This window comes from Lepidochelys kempii, chromosome 5 (genome assembly GCF_965140265.1).
Source record: "Lepidochelys kempii isolate rLepKem1 chromosome 5, rLepKem1.hap2, whole genome shotgun sequence".
Taxonomy (NCBI): domain Eukaryota; kingdom Metazoa; phylum Chordata; order Testudines; family Cheloniidae; genus Lepidochelys; species Lepidochelys kempii.
Genome location: NC_133260.1, coordinates 125,821,828 through 125,840,047, shown reverse-complemented (window position 1 = coordinate 125,840,047; position 18,220 = coordinate 125,821,828). Strand labels below are relative to the sequence as shown.

The following is an 18,220-nucleotide window of genomic DNA, read 5'->3' as shown; positions in this document are numbered from 1 at the left end:
AGAAATACTCCGTATACTGCTTTGAGAATGTAGCCTGGATTGGTAGTTTGGTCGAGCTTCAGAGCAGGTGGTAGGCAAGGTTTAGTACTGAGGTCATGCATCAGAGTGGGAGAAAGAATGGTAAATCAAGGGGTTTGGGGTTGAAGAAGCAGGGACAGAAAAGGGAGATTAGAGAAGCTCAGAACACAGCTAATCTGTGTTTATCCAAAACTCATGGACACTCTCTGGCTAAATAAATAAATACAAGTTAAGTAAAAGTACATTTACTTGGCTTTGTTGTAATTATATATTGAAGCTTTTCTGATGTTGGTGTTCAGAGATTTTCCCACAATTTCACTGTAGAATGTGTTTCTTTTGGTCCTATTTTCTTTTATTTATTTCCAACTAACAGAAAAAAGGCAGCCTGTATGTAATAAGTTTAGACACATCTACAGCCACCAAAAAAGTTTTGAAACTTCAAAAGTTATTTCTTCAGAAAGAAACTTAAAATTTAGGTATTTGGGGGGTACGTGTCAACCTATGCAGTGTTCGGTGATTTGTTTAATAAATATCGCAGCCAGTAATGCCCTATTCACTGCCTCAGAATATCCTAAATTCTTCTTTCAGGGTACCCAAAACATCACCAACTACATCAGTTTAAATTGAATTGAAATTAAATAATTAAAATTCATGTACAACAAATATAAGGTTTTTCTAAATGGATACAAAAGCAGGACTGTTCATGTTTCAATATGTAGCTTTTCTAGGTAATAAAACCAAGGCCCTCTGTTCTCTGTAATAAGTTGGACCTCAAGTCTGCAGTTTTTCAGGGTATCACACTGGAAAAATTGCAGCAACTTAATTTAATAAGGGGCAATTTAACTGGAACAGCACTGTCATTACCCTAGCTTCTGTGTTAATTACTTTCAACTGTCCACTCAGTTTCACTTTCCTATGGGCTCATAACTTTTTACATGAAAGCTTGGATTCTGGAGCCACAGTTCAGCTGCAAGGTTTGGATTTCAGTTCAAATTCTCCAGCTTTGAAAAACATGGGGTCACTGAGGACTTCACCCCGCATCGTGTCCCTATGTTTAGTCAGTGAGACTACTCATATGCCTTATATTAAGCATGTGTTTGAGTACTTTGCTGGATTGAGGCCACAGTATTCAGCTGTGCAGGATTTTTTTGCCTTGCAGGACTTTTTTGCGCTCAGATGCCATCCTTTACTTACCTTTTTGACATTTAAAAAATGAATGGAGGGGGCTTGCCACCTTTAATTATCCGTGAACTCTATATTTAGAGTTTTTGCTGTTAGTAAATGCAAGTTATTTATTCATGCATTTCATAGGCAGGGCTGGTAGAATCACTTATTACTGAGGTTGTCCTAAACTTCACGTTATAAAATCCTGTTTTCAGTTGATTATAACTTTGCTAAATGTTAACTATTCGGGCTGAGATTTTCCATGGCAGGTGTCTACCTCAGGCTTGTTTGTTTCTTTAAATACTTCAGCTGGAATGGTTCTGCTGTTTCAAAGTATGAGGCTAAGGAAAAATACATTGTTTTGCCCATGTTAAAAAATTATTTGAAAAGCTTTGGAGCAGGGACTTCAGATTTGGCAAGTTTATCTCCTTTGTGTCAGGGATTTTCCTTTCGCTATCTCCATGAAAATCTGCCTCTATTTGGCCAAGTTATAAGCTTCTGAAATATTGCTGTTCACACATGCTCAGTAAAAACTTATTAGATTTTAGCAGCTGCATTTTCCAAAGATTCTGTCTGCACTGGACATGCTCCAGTCCAGGGCTGAGCAGGTCTTCCCCTGCCATTAGAGGTCTGGGCTGCTGCAGGCCAGTCCGGGCTCAGGCACCAGAACTGAGTGTATAGAGACTGTTTCATCTGTGCACTAAATGAAGATGAGGACTCTCAGGAAACTTGTGCAACACTTTCAAAGGGTGAGCTTAAATTCATAACCAAAAATCATGGATTGAACAGAGAAACTGGATTTATGGCTTATCACAACAATCTGTTACCCACTAACCTCCTCTTTTTGTCCCATGACTGCAGAGGTGTTAACAGGTCACTCTACCTTGAATGGTCCCTTACAATATGTGCATTCCACCTTACATTTAGCTGTGACACTGGGAGTACATTTCCCAGAACTGAAGAAGAGTTCTGTGTGGCTTGAAAGCTTGTGGCCTAATCTACACTACATAGTTTGGTAGACGTAAGCTGCTTTATGTTGACCTAATTATGTTAATGTACGCACTACAGCTGTGTCCCGCCGATGTAAGTGCCCTACTACAGTGACATAACTCCACCTCCACGAGAGGCGTAGGGCTTATGTCGGTGTAGTTAGGGCGGGGCAGGGTCTGTGTAGACACTGCCTTACTTATAGCAGCTGTTGGCTGTCTTGTCAATTTCAGGGCTCCATGCTGACACTGTGAAATTGGCAAGAAAGCTGGACAGCTACAGCCTGGCTTCCCCCAGCTCCCCGCTCAGAGAGGCAAGAAGCCTGAGCAGCTATCCCTCCGCTGCCCCTGGTGGGGAATGGGGAGGCAAGAAGCCCAGGCAGCTGGCCAACACTCTTGGCTGAGAGGGGACATGCTCCACTGGCAGAAGGAGGGTAGCGTGGACATCAGCCATCGCAGTAATGACTGCAATGGCTGTAAGTCAACCTAACATATTAAGTCTGTAGTGTAGACATGCCCTGTGCCGCTCACCAACGGAAGTTGGTCCAATGAAAGATATTATCTCACCCACCTTGTGTCTCTGAGATCTTAGAGGACCATGAGGGTGACTGTGGACTTTCTAAGGGTTCTGTATGCCATGACAGACAGCAGTTAAATGTAATTTGTGTAACCAGCAGTGCAGTACTTCAGGGCCTATGCCACTTACCACATGGGGAGTTCTTCCCTAGTTGATGGCTTGTTTAACAAAACACACACGATAAAGAGCACACATTAATTATAAGGTAGGTCAAATTTGGAGCCAAACAGATTGGTAGTGTCCCTTCGCTGAAACTAGATTCGCCAATGATGTGCTTTTAAAAACAGGTCTGGTCTTGTCTCCTTTCAGTGACTACATAGAAATCACCTGTGGTTGAATTTACAAAATAACTTTCAGTGCATTAATATATTTCACAATATATCTGTTTTGCAGGAGAAGATGGAGTGGACTGGTCCATCAGTGATAAAGACCTAGAGGTAATATAGCCTAATAAATTATTCCAAATACTGTAGGTTGTTTTTAAAAGATGGGGCATAACCTTATGATGAAACCCCTTATTATAAACTCTCTGATCCCTTGTGAACGATATACTTAGAAAACATTCTTATATATCATGTATGTGTGTGTGTCTCTCTCTCTCCATTCTTTATTGGTAAGACTGGTTTACATGAAAAGAGGATAATTGCTTTTTAAGAGTTCATCTATCCTGCTCCTTATTTTCAATTTGAAGTAATAATTCTTTCTTAACATCATAATCATTTCCCACAGCTTCCAACTGTGATGTCAGAAACAGAACATTAAGATATCAGATGTGGAATAAGCAGAAAAAAGAGATGAATTCTTAAAAAATAAAAAATTCTTTTATTCACACAGGTATCCCTATATAAACAGAAAATAAAAAAAAATAGAGTAAAGGTGTGAGCAGAATTATTAATTTTTCTTAAAGATATCCATGAGACTTCAGTAGCTCTCTGAAGCAGAACCAGACTCTTCAACTTCTTGCTGCACTTGGATATGATGCCTTTATCATTTGGTGGGACTTCTTCTTGTCTTACTCTACACACACACACCCCTCCTTCTGGAGGGTCTGGAAGAAAGTTAATCCTAGTAGCCTCAGGCTATCTAAGAGGAGCATGGTGTACTCTTGAGGGTCCCTCTCACTCTGTCTCATAACCAGCTCCAGTAAGGTTCAATAATGCTTCCATATTAGAGTTACCAACCCATGGTTACCAATAATAATGCTTCCATATTAGAGTTACCAACCCATGGTTGTCCTGGAGTCTCCAGAAATTAAAGATTAATCTTTAGTTAAAGATTATGTCATGTGATGACACCTCTAGGAATAAGTCCAACACAAATTGGCAACCCTATTCCATATGCAGGGGCCCTCAATCTTTCAGCTTGGCTTGTGACAGCTGCACCTGTCCTTCTGTCTGTTTTAAAAAAAAAAAAAAAAAACGGATGTTTACTAGTTCTAAATAAATCTTCAGGAGCAAGAGAGAGAATTATCAACTTCCTCTGCTTCTGTGGAGATAACATGTGAGGTCACAGTTGTGTGTTTTGCAGGTTCACTGTAATTTGTCATGGTGCAAAATGCAGTTTTAATTGATCTCCCTACAGCATTATATTTCTTCTGAGGAATGTGTCAACCCATGTTGTATGGTGACTTGTATTTGTAATTCATGTTAGCTGCATGTGCAATCTGGGGGGAACTACAGTTCATCCTGGAATGAGAGAGCCAATTGAGCCTCACTGAGATTTTCGAAAGAAGACAAACCTTTTTAATTATTCTTTTGTTTTACTCTGGAAAAAAAAAAGACAAAACTGCCTGAGATTTAGCAGCCAGTCATTTAGACACAATTAGGGCAAAGTTTAAGAGAGCAGAACTATCCAGCGCTAAATGGTTGACAAATGTACGAGTACAATATTAGATTTCAAACTGAACTTACCAGCACTGACCGCTACAAAAATACAATTCAGCAAAGCACTACACCACAAAAGCCCAAATAATAGATACATCTTTTTTTCTTGTTGTTTCCTTAGGCACAAATTGGTAATTATGCACCCCTGAGACGCACCAACAGATACTATGCAACAGACAAAAATGTTACTTGTAGAAATTGTGATAAACGGGGTCATTTGTCCAAAAACTGTCCTACTCCAAAGGTAAATGCAATATTTTAATTTATTTTAGAGGCTGCCACTTGTTCTGTGGTTACTAGTTAACACTCTTTTGGGTTGTCCTAGGGCTGGTCCATCACGCTGTGAAGTTTATAAACATCCCCGTGTGGTCCAGATTGGGAGATAAATTGATTCGGACCGGGTGATTAACCAGTTAACAAGGGAATCCAGCTCATCAGCTGGGGACTGTTGCGTGGGGGGGGGGCGAAGAGGGGGAGAAGGGAAGGGGAAGGGGAGAGGCAAAGAAGCTCAGGATCTGAGAGAGGTGAGACCTCTCTCCCCCACCTCAACTCAGTGCCTAGAGGTTTACAGTGACATACAAGAAAAGCCTTGTGGTGGGGCGACGTAAGACACTGTAAATAAAGTGCAGTGTGGTGAATTTACGTATGCAAGTGTGAGGACTGCTTGAAAAGAGACATCCAGGGTGAGAGAGCCTGCTCTGAGCCACCCTATTTCAAGAGCTTGTCATTTGGCTTAAAAGTTTGTTTCAGGCTGAAATTTGACAATAAGGCCTCTTGGAGAAGACTAATTTAATTTACAAAGTTAAAAAAGGCTGTGTTAAGATTTTTTTTGTATGACGTTAAAATCTCTCACAATTACAAATGAATACAGAGAAAATAAAGGTAAGTACAATGTAAGGACATATTGTTGAGATCCTAAAAGAATAGTTTACATTTTTTAACTGTTTCATATTGTACAGACTCTCAGAGAAAAAGAAATAAAGTAAAGAGAAACAATTTATAGGAAATGAAAGAAGGAACAGCATCTAGACTTAGCACCTATTGCCCTGGCAAAGAATTATTTTAAAGATCATTTACCGCCCTTTGCCATCATAGAAAATATGAAATTATATGTGACCTCAAAGCAGCTCAAATTTCTACAAAACAAACAGGGAAAGTTTTTACCTGAAATATTCATCTTCAGTTTTTTTGAAAAACACCTACTATGTAAAGTATTATGTAGAAATGGCTGCAGTCTCTACTGAGCGTGACTTTACCAATCCCAACAGAAAAGACTGTAAAAGCTATGCAAATTTTGCAAAGCCTACACCGTCTGAGACTGCTTCCTATTCCAAGTCTATGGATGTGTCTATGTAAAACCGGTTTCTCAGTGACTGAGTATCAGTAATTCCTATCCAGTGGCCATTTTAGCCTCGAATAGCAGACTCAGTCATTGGGGAAGTTGGCTTTGAATGGACACAGCTTCAGAATAGGCTTTCAATAGTTTGATTTTATAACTCCATGAATGCACTAGTCCGCATACGTGTGAATCTCAAAAGTATGATCATTCACTTTCATGGCATAGATAAAGAGGTGATTCGTTAAGAGTCCATTGTGTTACATATCACACAGCATGTAACTAAGAGAGACCGCTTTTTCATTTTTTAATACAGTATCCCAAATTACAGTTTTCAGGTATGAAAAGTTTGTCTCTAATCAAAATGTTCCTTTCCTCTCAGCATGATTGTTGTTGATTCGTTGAAAGTAGCGCAAATGTATGCAGTAATTCATTAAACTTGAGAAGAAACAAGGACCAGAAAGTACTGTATATGGAATTACAATGTTAGCTTGTATTTCTCTTGTTGTTGTACAACATCACCAGAATTTCTTGAAGAAACACTATAATCTTACTACCCAACTGAGAATACATAATTATGAACATTATAATTTGTAGGAGTTTGTGCTCATTTTGGTTTGTGTTTCTCCAGTTATTATTTTTTACTTTAAACAGTTGAAATGTTTTCACCTAAGATCCTTCTTTCTGTCTTTCTCCACAGAAAATTCCCCCTTGTTGCCTGTGTGCAGAGAGAGATCACCTACAAAATACCTGCCCAGCACGGTTTTGTTTAAACTGCTGTTTGCCTGGACACTGCTCTAGGGAGTGCCTTGAGAGAGCTCATTGGCGTAAACATTGTAACCGCTGTGATATGAAAGGCCATTATGCTGATGTGAGTAGAACATTTAGCGATCATTAGCCCTTGTCCACCTTGGTCAATAAATGTTATGCAGGGTAAAACTAGATGCTCTAACCAGCCGTATCTGTTTTTACCCTTCTATAATACAGTGGGCATACATTTATACATACATAAAAATATATTTGAGTATCTGTCTATATAGCATCATAGTTTCCGTGGGGACTGAGGCCAGAATTTAGCAAAATGTGGCAACGGAAGCCCTTCTTTTTGCTGTGATGCCAATCTAAGTTCCAGTTCCGTTCGTACAAACATTACTTGCTCACAGAAATGTTTTTCTTCCTAAAATATATCTGTGCAGCAAGTGTGGTGAGAAAAGCCCACGGAAGCATCATTTAGCCCCATGGAAGGTATGTGAAGGTATTGTGTGTTATTCTTTCACACTTTGGATATAAAGATTTGAAAATTGAACTGGTGGAGCACAGATCGTTTTGCTGAGTTTGATTTCATTTTTAGAAAACAATTTTCAAAAAAGCTGTAAAAATGCAATAAGCAAGACATTTCAATTTAAGTCAGAACAGGCATCAGGACAGGGGAATGCAAATATATGTTCAATTTCTGCGTGGGTGGGTGTGTATAGATGTATACTATTCAATGCTCAATAGATTATGACAGTTCTCCGGGCTTTTGTTCCATAGACTGGGAGGAATTTGGGGGTACTAATGTCCATGCTGAGAGAGGTAGTGAGGGGCTCTCACTGGAATTTCATCCAGTTGTACTCAACCAGAAGACTGGGGAAAATACATGGGTCCTCATCAGTGATGGTGGCTTAAAATGAGGGGACATCAGAAGTCCCAAGTGCTCCAGCAAAGATGCAGAGGACAGCTTCTACCCACCCAAAGCCAATAAATAGCAGTGTGGTGTTCTGATACTGCTCCATATTCCTATGTTGTTATAAAAGCATCAGTAGAAACTTAAGTTAGTCTATATCTTGGTTTGGTATGTACATTACCTTAGGCATTTCATATGACAAGTGTACCTGAGCCAGGTAAAAGCACATAATACAGGTTTTTCCCATGTAAATACAGCTAAATAGAAATGTTATCTAACAGTAGAATAGTAATGTTAAAGGAAGATGTTTAGAAACAGTTTATTTGAATGACTCAGTTTACACTTTTCATGCTTTTCAGTTGTGGATATATAATTAGCTATTGTGTGCAGGTTTGAATTTCTGCCACAGTCACCTGTTAACTTTTATACGAAACGTGAAAGAGGGAAGATGGTGACAAACAAGGTGAATTGTGTGCTCCTCCCCAGAAAAGCATACTGTATATGGTGTGGGAGAAAAATTATAAAGAGACTGAACAGTCAGTCTGTCTTGTATCATTCAACTATCAAATTAACAGTATAGTGTAAGGAGAGAAATATTTCTGAAATCTATTGATATCTTTATCTTAATCCTTACAATATATTAGTAAGAGCTATACTAAATCCATCTTTCAGTGTCTGTCATTTTCATCAGTGTCATTCAGAATTGCACTGTTGCTGTGTAGATCAACACTACTCATACCAATTGGGGTGTACAGTCTGATCAGCATTGCCAATCAACCCCTTCCTTCTATCTTAACAAAGAGAAGGTTAAGGAGTGACTTGATTACAGTCTATAAGTACCTACATAGGGAATATTTAATAATATAATAATATTTAATAATGGGCTCTTCAGTCTAACAGAGAAAGGTATAGCATGATCCAGTGGTTTGAAGTAAAACCAGACAAATTCAGACTGAAAATAAGGCAGACATTTTTGATAGTAATTAACCGTTGGAACAACTTGCCAAGGGTTGTGGTGGATTCTCTATAACTGACCATTTTAAAATCAAGATGGGATGTTTTTCTAACAGAGCTGCTCTGGGAATTATTTGGGGACGTTTTCTGGCCTGTGTTATACAGGAGGTCAGACAAAGCTCCTTTTAGGCCTTGGAATCGATGAATATCCATTACACCGTGTTACCTCCATGTCACAAGATAGAGAGGGAAAAGGTACGTAGAACAAATATTGAACTCCATACCTCACCTCATAAAACATAAATTTCTGAAATCTTAACCATCCTTTTTCTGTAACCAAAGTATCTCAAGCCATTCCCCGTTGACCTTGCAGATCTCTCTTGTCAAATGAGCTTATGAAAATGCCCCCCTTCTTCAACATAGTCACAGTCCAGATAAAGAGATTCTTGTAAAAGATGTACTGTTCATTTTATCACCCTACCAGGCATTTGTCAGCATCAGGTTCCAGGCCAGGCAGCAAAGCAGTGGAGTTTTTTCCATATATTTTGTTGACTGGAAAAAAAACCCCTCAATAAAAACATATACACAATGCTATTATGTGCATATTTTTGAGGATATACAACCTTAAATAAAAGTGTGTTTGTGGGATCGATAATTAGTTTACATTTTTTTAATAAGTTAAAGCATTCAGTCTGTATATATTAGCAGGCAAATCGTTATCCAACATCAACTATCAAGAGTCAAAGAAATTAATAAGTTTGTGGGAGCACATTGGGAGATGCAAACTGCTACACAGAGCAATTCAAAAGTTACAAGAATACTGAGGATCCAGTCAAGAATGTCACTTGGGCAAAGGCACATTTTCTGTACAGGTTTCAGAGTAGCAGCTGTGTTAGTCTGTATCCGCAAAAAGAAAAGGAGGACTTGTGGAACCTCAGAGACTAACAAATTTATTTGAGCATAAGCTTTCGTGAGCGACAGCTCACTTCATTGGATGCATACAGTGGAAAATACAGTGGGGAGATTTTATATACACAGAGAACATGAAACAATGGGTGTTACCATACACACTGTAATGAGAACGATCACTTAAGGTGAGCTATTACCTGCAGGAGGGGGGGAAACCTTTTGTAGTGATAATCAAGGTGGGCCATTTCCAGCAGTTAACAAGAACGTGAGAGGAACAGTTTGGGGGGGCGGGGGGGGGATAAACATGGTGAAATAGTTTTACTTTGTGTAATGACCCATCCACTCCCAGTCTTTATTCAAGCCTAAGTTAATGGTGTCCAGTTTGCAAATTAATTCCAATTCAGCAGTCTCTCGTTGGAGTCTGTTTTTGAAGTCTTTTTGTTGAAGAATTGCCACTTTTAAGTCTGTAATCGAGTGACCAGAGAGATTGAAGTGTTCTCCGACTGGTTTTTGAATGTTATAATTCTTGACGTCTGATCTGTGTCCATTTTTTCTTTTACGTAGAGACCGTCCAGTTTGGCCAATGTACATGGCAGAGGGGCATTGCTAGCACATGATGGCATATATCACATTGGTAGATGTGCAGGTGAACGAGCCTCTAATAGTGTGGCTGATGTGATTAGGCCCTATGATGGTGTCCCCTGAATAGATATGTGGACACAGTTGGCAATGGGCTTTGTTGCAAGGATAGGTTCCTGGGTTAGTGGTTCTGTTGTATGGTGTGTGGTTGCTGGTGAGTATTTGCTTCAGGTTGGGGGGCTGTCTGTAAGCAAGGACTGGCCTGTCTCCCAAGATCTGTGAGAGTGATGGATCGTCCTTCAGGATAGGTTGTAGATCCTTGATGATGCGTTGGAGAGGTTTTAGTTGAGGGCTGAAGGTGATGGCTAGTGACATTCTGTTATTTTCTTTGTTGGGCCTATCCTGTAGTAGGTAACTTCTGGGTACTCTTCTGGCTCTGTCAATCTGTTTCTTCACTTCAGCAGGTGGGTAATGTAGTTGTAAGAATGCTTGATAGAGATCTTGTAGGTGTTTATCTCTGTCTGAGGGGTTGGAGCAAATGTGGTTGTATCGTAGAGCTTGGCTGTAGACAATGGATTGTGTGGTGTGGTCTGGATGAAAGCTGGAGGCATGTAGGTAAGTATAGTGGTCAGTAGGTTTCTGGTATAGGGTGGTGTTTATGTGACCATCGCTTATTAGCACTGTAGTGTCAGGAAGTGGATCTCTTGTGTGGACTGGTCCAGGCTGAGGTTGATGATGGGATGGAACTTGTTGAAATCTTGGTGAAATTCCTCAAGGGCTTCTTTTCCATAGGTCCAGATAATGAAGATGTCATCAGTGTAGCCCAAGAATAGGGGCAACTAGTGGCCAGGTGAACCACTGACCATTATATTACAGATCAGTGTAATAAAGCTAAGTCATGTGAATTTGGACACCTAACAGGTGAACTGTTTGGAGGCCAAATTATTAGTGGTATAATGGGTCAAAGCGGATAGTTGCAAGAAAACGACTTGATCTTTCAAAGGATATTTGCAAGTTTATTGAAAATTGTCCTTCTGAAGTGAAAGTGTTTGCAAACCAGGGGAGAGGTCATTTAATTAGACCTATAACCCAAGACACACAGACAGTATACAAGTCTAAACCAATGACCAAGATGAGACTTGTTTGCAAATAAACATCAAGACAACCACACCATGATGCAAAAGTATACAGCATAAGGAGTGTGTATCTCTCAGCCCTAATCACAAAGACATACAAAAGCAGAATGTATTTAAGAACATACCACTAGAAGACTAAGTTCTGGTGGTAATGTAGAAACAGAGTTATGTATTGGGCTTCTAAATATATATTCTACAACAAAACAGTTTTTCACAATAGAAATAGTGAATAAAAAGTTAAAATTGAGTTAAAAATTAACTCGGTGCAACATAATCACATCATGCACATACAAAAAAATTAGTGACTGTGTAACCCACACACCTCCTGGGTATGGTGTTCTGTCCCATCTAGTGGCACTGAGGAGAGAGGGAGGCAGGGAGGGGTTGCAGCTGTAGCGAACAGCCAGTTGGCTTTTAGCTCATGCAGTAGAGGCTCATGCACTGAGGTTCCATTCCGCCCGACGACAACCAGGGTCTGTCAGCATTACAGCTGCTCAATGCTGGAATAGAAAAATAAGTTTGTTTCATATAGTGGACATGCTTACCAGAAATAAACAGTGAAAGCTAGGAGGTGCAGTAACAATGTAATAACTCCCTGCAATTCACAGTGTACTGTCCACAAAAGAGACTTAAGGAGCAGGGTGGCTAACCAGCTGAACATGGATTCCTGTTGCAATGCTGTAGCTAAAAAGGTTAATAGTCCCTGCCTGTATACACAAGAGAATTATAGTTGGACCTGGTAGTGCTCCCTGTTATTAAGGTTTGCCTGACACTTCCCATTACAAGACCCTGTTTTCAGTTGCTTATAGCTTTGCCAGACTTCAGTCATTTGGACTGAAATTTTCCATGCCACATGTCTGGCTTAGGCTAGATATTTTTTGGAAAATGTTAGCCAGAATTGTTCCCTAGAATGAATCTAGGGGAAAATACATTGTTTTGCCCGTGTTAAAAAAATTCTGGTGATCTTTTCTTTGAGACACTCTAGCATCACCGTACTTTCTCAACAACTCTCAAGTAATATTTTAGGGACTCCGTGTAACATAGGCACAACAATGAGTGTGGGTAATATGCACAGGCTGCCAAATAATCCAACTAAAATTCACTCCTTTGCTCTTTTATTCTGTAATCATTGTAGACACTAGCAGCTTGAGGTGGAATGTTGCTACTGATCTCAACAGTGCTTTATCTGATGGAATTGTAACATTTGGGTTGCACAGGGTATAAATGTCTGTACGCATGGTTTCACTCAACCTTGCCATGCAAAATCTCACAGTAACAAAGTGATGAAATAGATTTTAAAGTCTTCATTGGTGGTTGGGGGAACAATTTACAAAGAGTTCAAAATGTGAGAGTTTTTTCCTGCACGTATTTTGTTCATCTAAACAACTATCTAATTTGATTCAAGTTCCTTGCTCTTTACAATTTAAAAGGACCTTACAGAGAGTGAAAATAATTGGATAGGGGAAATGAGCTGATACAGTCGCTATCCTGAACCACTATCCTGTAATTTAGCATAAAGTTTTATGGTTGCCCAGTTAATGTGGTATACCACAATATATGTTGGATATAGAGAACTATGATTAAATAAGGCTGTTGTGAAGCAAACCAGCAACATGTAGAAAAGCATAAATCACGCTGATCTCGGATGGGTAGATGAGCTTCAGGTAAGAACTCCAGGTTATAGCTGGTTAGGGCTTGGGGTTATCTTTGATTTCAGGAGGAGTCGTGCATACACATCTGAAGACAGAGTTTGGCTCCAGGTTTGAAGGTACTTATTTTTCTCAGTTAGCACACCAACCTTTTGTCATTATTTACATCCAAAGTTCAGTACACAACTCCCCCCTCTTTTTTTTTAATGGATAGTTAAGACATTTGTTTAAAATAAATAGGGTCTTTTCTGCACTTGATACATATGCCCAAAAGTCCTGTTACTGCTAATAGGAGTTTGTGTATATCTTGTGTACAGTGTTGTAGTTCTATGATAAATTGCTAATAATATTGGATCCATTCCCAAATATCATAAATTTATACTGGTATATACAACTATGGGTACTAAACAGTAGTTAAAATCTTTAAAAAAAGATAGCTATTGAGTTGAATATTCAGGTAAATTTTAATTAAACTCATTTTGAGAGTTCAAAATAGCCACAAACTGGGAAACATTTTTTTTAATCTCATGCGTTATAACACTAGACATAATTGTTTTTGAAGTGTTCCTTACTGGATGAAAGATTTTTGTCAGTTTTTACTCTAGAATGAATTGTTATGGCAAAAGTATAATCCCTCTGAAACAAAGAACGTTATCTCTGATGTCATAAATGTATTGCTATAACATATTTGATTATCAAACATGTTCTAAAATGTTCTGATGCACACTATGAAAGCTTGGGGTAGAATAAGAGAGGTTGTTAAAATAATTGAAATTGAAACTAATCTGACATGAATGTAGAAGTAGAGCAGTGGGATAGAGCTACAAGATCACAACTAGAGGGCGATACACCATGATGATACACTTCGGATGTGGTTGTTTATGACAGTGGAGAAAAGTACTTGGGAAGGACCTAAATAATATAGATTCATAGATTATAGGGCCAAAAGGGGGACCTCAGTGACAGTCTAGTCTGACCTCCTGCATAACACAGGCCATAAGAATTCCCCTGAATTAATTCCTGTTTGAACTAGAGCATATCTTTTAGGAAAGCATCTAGTCTTGATGTGTGTAGAAAGAGGTGAGTGATACAGTAATGACACTCAGAGGTAGTAGAGAGTGAGACAAGATATGGAATTAAGGAAAGATAAGAAATAAGAGGCTGTTCTGTATTATTCTGAGAGGTACAATATAAGGCAGAGGTGGGCCACATCCAGCCCACAGTACCGTTCTGCCCAGCCCCTGAGCCCCCGACCCCTCCCCTGCTGTCCTCCCTCCCCCGTAGTTATGCTGCCACATGGGCAGCATGGCTTGCACCCGCGCACCTCCCAAGCTTTCCAATAAGCCTGTCCTGCCGCTCTGAGCAGCATGGTAAGGGGGTGGGGGAGGGGTTGGATAAGGGGCAGGAGGTCCAGGGAGACAGTCAGGGAACGGGGTGGTTGGATGGGGTGGAGGTTCGGGGTGGGGGGTGGTCAGGAGACAGGGAGAAGGGGGCGTTGGATAGGGGGTGGGGTCCTGGGGGTTTGGGGAATCCCGGGAGGGGGGGAAGGGGAGCGGGGGGGGGTTGAATGGGGTGGAGTCCTGGGGGGGGGCAGTTAGGGAAAGGGGTCCCGTGAGGGGGCTGTCAGGGGACAAGGAGTGGGGGGGGGGTTGCATCGGTCGGGGTCCCGGGAAGCCTGTCAGGGGGCAGGGGTGTGGATAGGGGGCGGGGCAGTCAGGGGACAGGGAGCAGGGGTGGTTGGATAGGGGGTGGGGTTCCGGGGGGGCGGTTAGGGGCGGGGGGTCCCGGGAGGGAGTGGTCAGGGGACAAGGAGCAGGGTGGGTTGGATGGGGCGGAGGTTTTGAGGGGGGCAGTCAGGGGGCGGGAAGTGGGAGTGGGCAGATAGGGAGCAGGGGCTAGGCTGTTTGCGGAGGCACAGCCTTCCCTACCTGGCCCTCCGTACCATTTTGCAACCCTGATGTGGCCCTCGAGCCAAAAAGTTTGCCCACAACTGATATAAGGTGTAGAAAAGAATCAGATGAGAATGAAGAGAATGTGGATGATTTAGGGAGAGAATAAAAATTAGGTCTGTTCAAAAAAATCTATCTTACACCTACATTTCCAATATTTCAGAATGAAAACGTACATGAAACTTAAAAACATATTTTTCAGTTTTCCATCAAGTAACCTGTTCACATCTAGTACAGATAGTATTTCAGCACATATTCATTATTCTAACAGTAGAATTGTGGAAGAACAAGAAAATTCCTCAAATAGGGTAGGAAAATATCTTTTAGGGACCATTTATGTCAGAGCACTTCAGAGCAACAGTCAATCATACTACGATTTAAAAAATAGACTGTTCCATTCTTATAATGTAGATGGCCATTCTGAAACTTCAGAGTTTAGATTTTGGCATACTTTAGACCACAGCTTCTCTACTAGCTAAACCTTTCCAAATTAAAAAAGCTTCTGGTTTCTTGGGTAACACAATGTGCTGTTGCTACTGGCAATTCCTTTTGAAAGGCAGAGTGATCGGGTATTCCTAGCGCCCTGATATCTACCATCATCCCCAGTTGGTAGCTTTCTTTGAGAGAGATTATAGGGCTTTTGCCCTAGTCCCTTTCTTTATCCAAAGATCTCAAAGAACTTTACAAAATGGTGTAACCATTATTATCTCTATCCTTTGTCCACTCTGTGTCAATCTTCACCGTGTGGTGTTCCTTCTATCAACAGCAACTGGAGGCAGACCACAACTTTTCTTCTGTGTGTGGGTTTAAACCACCCCTCAGGAAGAGCTCTCCAGAATTCTGGATCTTCACACCAATACAGATGGCAGACATCAGGCCTCCTTTTGTAGCAGAGTTTTTTTACAGGATTAAAAAAACAACTAAATATTTTCCTTTTCTTTTTTTCGTTGTCTTCTAAGTTGTTCTCAAAATTGCTGGACTCCAAAAATGTTTTCCTTTTCTGAGGAGGGTTTGAAGGGCAATCCCTCTTTGATAAGAAAGCAGAAATCTTCAGCACTTCTCATGGAAGCCTGGATCATGTCCGGGGCAGAAGCTCTCGTTTTGTCCCTCCGGATACTACACATCAAAGGAAAAGAAAAGTCAGAATTGACTAGCTGTGCAGGACGCACTTAGACCTGAAGGGATGTAGTCAGGACCAGCCATTTTTGCAGAGCATCACAAAGCAGGTTTCAGAATAGCAGCTGTGTTAGTCTGTATTCGCAAAAAGAAAAGGAGTACTTGTAGCACCTAAGAGACTAACCAATTTATTTGAGCATAAGCTTTCGTGAGCTACGGCTCACTTCATGAAGTGAGCTATAGCTCACAGAAGCTTATGCTCAAATAAATTGGTTAGAGTAGTCTCTAAGGTGCCACAAGTACTCCTTTTCTTTTTACAAAACAGGTTGGAAGTCCTGATGAACCTGTTGGTATCCAGGTCCAGTTGGAAAACCGAAAGATACTACATGAGGAAGACACACTTAAAAGTGGGAAATCTGGACACCTAAGTTCAGAAGTGGCTTCAGGGCCTCCTCCTCCATGCAAGTGTGAAGATGTTAAATAATTTGCAAACAAACAGGCTAGTGAGTTTGGTTACCTTCTCAATAGCTCTTGGGTCTCAGTCCTCAGGCCTGCTTTAGCCGTAAGTGGAATCTCAAGATCCCAACACAAAAGAACATATACCAACAGGAGCAAACCCTGCACCAAAATCCAATGCTGCGAAAACTGAGCAGTAGGGAACTCAGATATTTGAATAAGGTGATAAACTCTCTCCTAGCATCTTGGAGCAGATGGACAGATGATGACTACAAATCACTTGGATGAGATTCAAATATCGGCACCCAAAAGACATCTTGGAGCAAAGTCAGCTTAAAGTAAAGGACACTCTAGCATTTCTACAAGGAGGCTTGTCTATGGCTCCTTGCTAACACTTCAGAAAGACAAGTCTGCAACTGTAAGTATATTGCGCTGTAACAAACCCTGGAGAATCTCTAATCACTCTCACAAAATAGGTTCCTCAGGACCACCACTATCATCAGTGCTCCATTAATACTCAGATTCTTGACATGATCTTCAACTGTGTACTACAGGTCCACATAAACCACCCATCTAGTCTTTGCAATCAGCATGTGTTCTCACTGGAAGACCTTTTCTCACTGGAAATCTCTTGCCTACATGCCACGTCCTCAGCCTTAGGGATTTCAGAGTGTGGCATGCACTCTTTGGAACCTCAGTTATACATATTCTACCAGGGCATAGCAGTTCTTGAAAATGACCAGTCCTCCTTTCTGAAGGTCACCATAATCTTTCTCAGAAGATTTGTCTGAATCCAAACATCCTAGGGAAGTAAAAGGGGCATACAAGGGATAAAAGATGTATATAGCAGAGGCATTCAAAGCCTCAGGTACAGCTCCTAAGCTTATTGCTGCTCACTCTAAGAAACTGTGCACCATCTATGGTGAGATCTGCAAGGTTGCTATGTGATCCCCCCCCCACACACACACACACTTTTCTCAAAGCACTCTATAACAAATATCCACACCCCTGCAGATGCCATACTTGGTACGTGGGTGGTACAAAGTGTGATGCCCCAATAACCCCTTACTTTCCCTTCCAATTTCTACATAATTCAGTTGATTTCTTGCCCCCTTCCTCCCCCCCGGAATGATAAATTGTTTTCTGATTGAACTTCAGACTGATGTGGAGGGAAGGGGAGGAAAAATTCTTACATATGAATTTTACTTCTAAAATATTCCATGTCAATGAGTCTGACCCTCCTTTGGAAGTTTGCATTACGTCCACAGACATTCTGGCTATCACGTGCTTGTTAAGTAATTTGAAAGGGGAAAGTGTGTTCACCTAGGAAATCCCTAAATTTCTTGTCAGATCTACTGCAAACAGTTTGTTTAACACTTGTTGACTGTTATACAATCAGTTTCCAAAACTGAACAATGCTGTCATTCTTGAGAGTCATTCCTGCGGGCTGACCCTAAGCCCCAGGCTCAGAGCCAAAGATCTGGTCTAACTCTCAGTTGCTGTGGCGGCTGGGAGCATCCCTCAGCGAAGACTTTCTGACACGGAGGTTTCTAGAAATAAAATGCACAAATAAGGTCCCATTTTTCCTTTTACAGATGGGGAAACTAGTCCACAGAAAGTCCATGGTTTGCTCAAGGTCACCCCTTGAGTTAGCAGAGAGTATAGACCCCTATCTCTTGCCTGTTAGTCCCTTGCTCCAACTCTTTGGCCATGCTACAGCCTCCAGCCTTGTATTGATTTCATGTATAATAGATGTGTGCCTCCCACACTATTTATTCAGCTGTTTTCCTCAAAAAGCAAAAGTATATGTAAATAGATAACTGTAGCTTAACGCTCTGGTGT

At 40.7% G+C, this 18,220-nt stretch overlaps 1 protein-coding gene across 4 annotated transcripts in view; it reads left to right on the top strand.

Moving 5' to 3' along the window:
* The window catches only part of ZCCHC7 (zinc finger CCHC-type containing 7), a 163,703-nt gene that overhangs the window by 102,220 nt on the left and 43,263 nt on the right, over positions 1 to 18,220 (top strand). For all 4 annotated transcript variants that reach the window (XM_073345741.1, XM_073345738.1, XM_073345740.1 and 1 more), the window contains 3 exons: positions 3,139 to 3,182; positions 4,750 to 4,872; positions 6,665 to 6,835. In XM_073345741.1, coding sequence (XP_073201842.1) covers positions 3,139 to 3,182; positions 4,750 to 4,872; positions 6,665 to 6,835 — 338 coding nt within the window. The remainder of the gene's footprint in view (positions 1 to 3,138; positions 3,183 to 4,749; positions 4,873 to 6,664; positions 6,836 to 18,220) is intronic.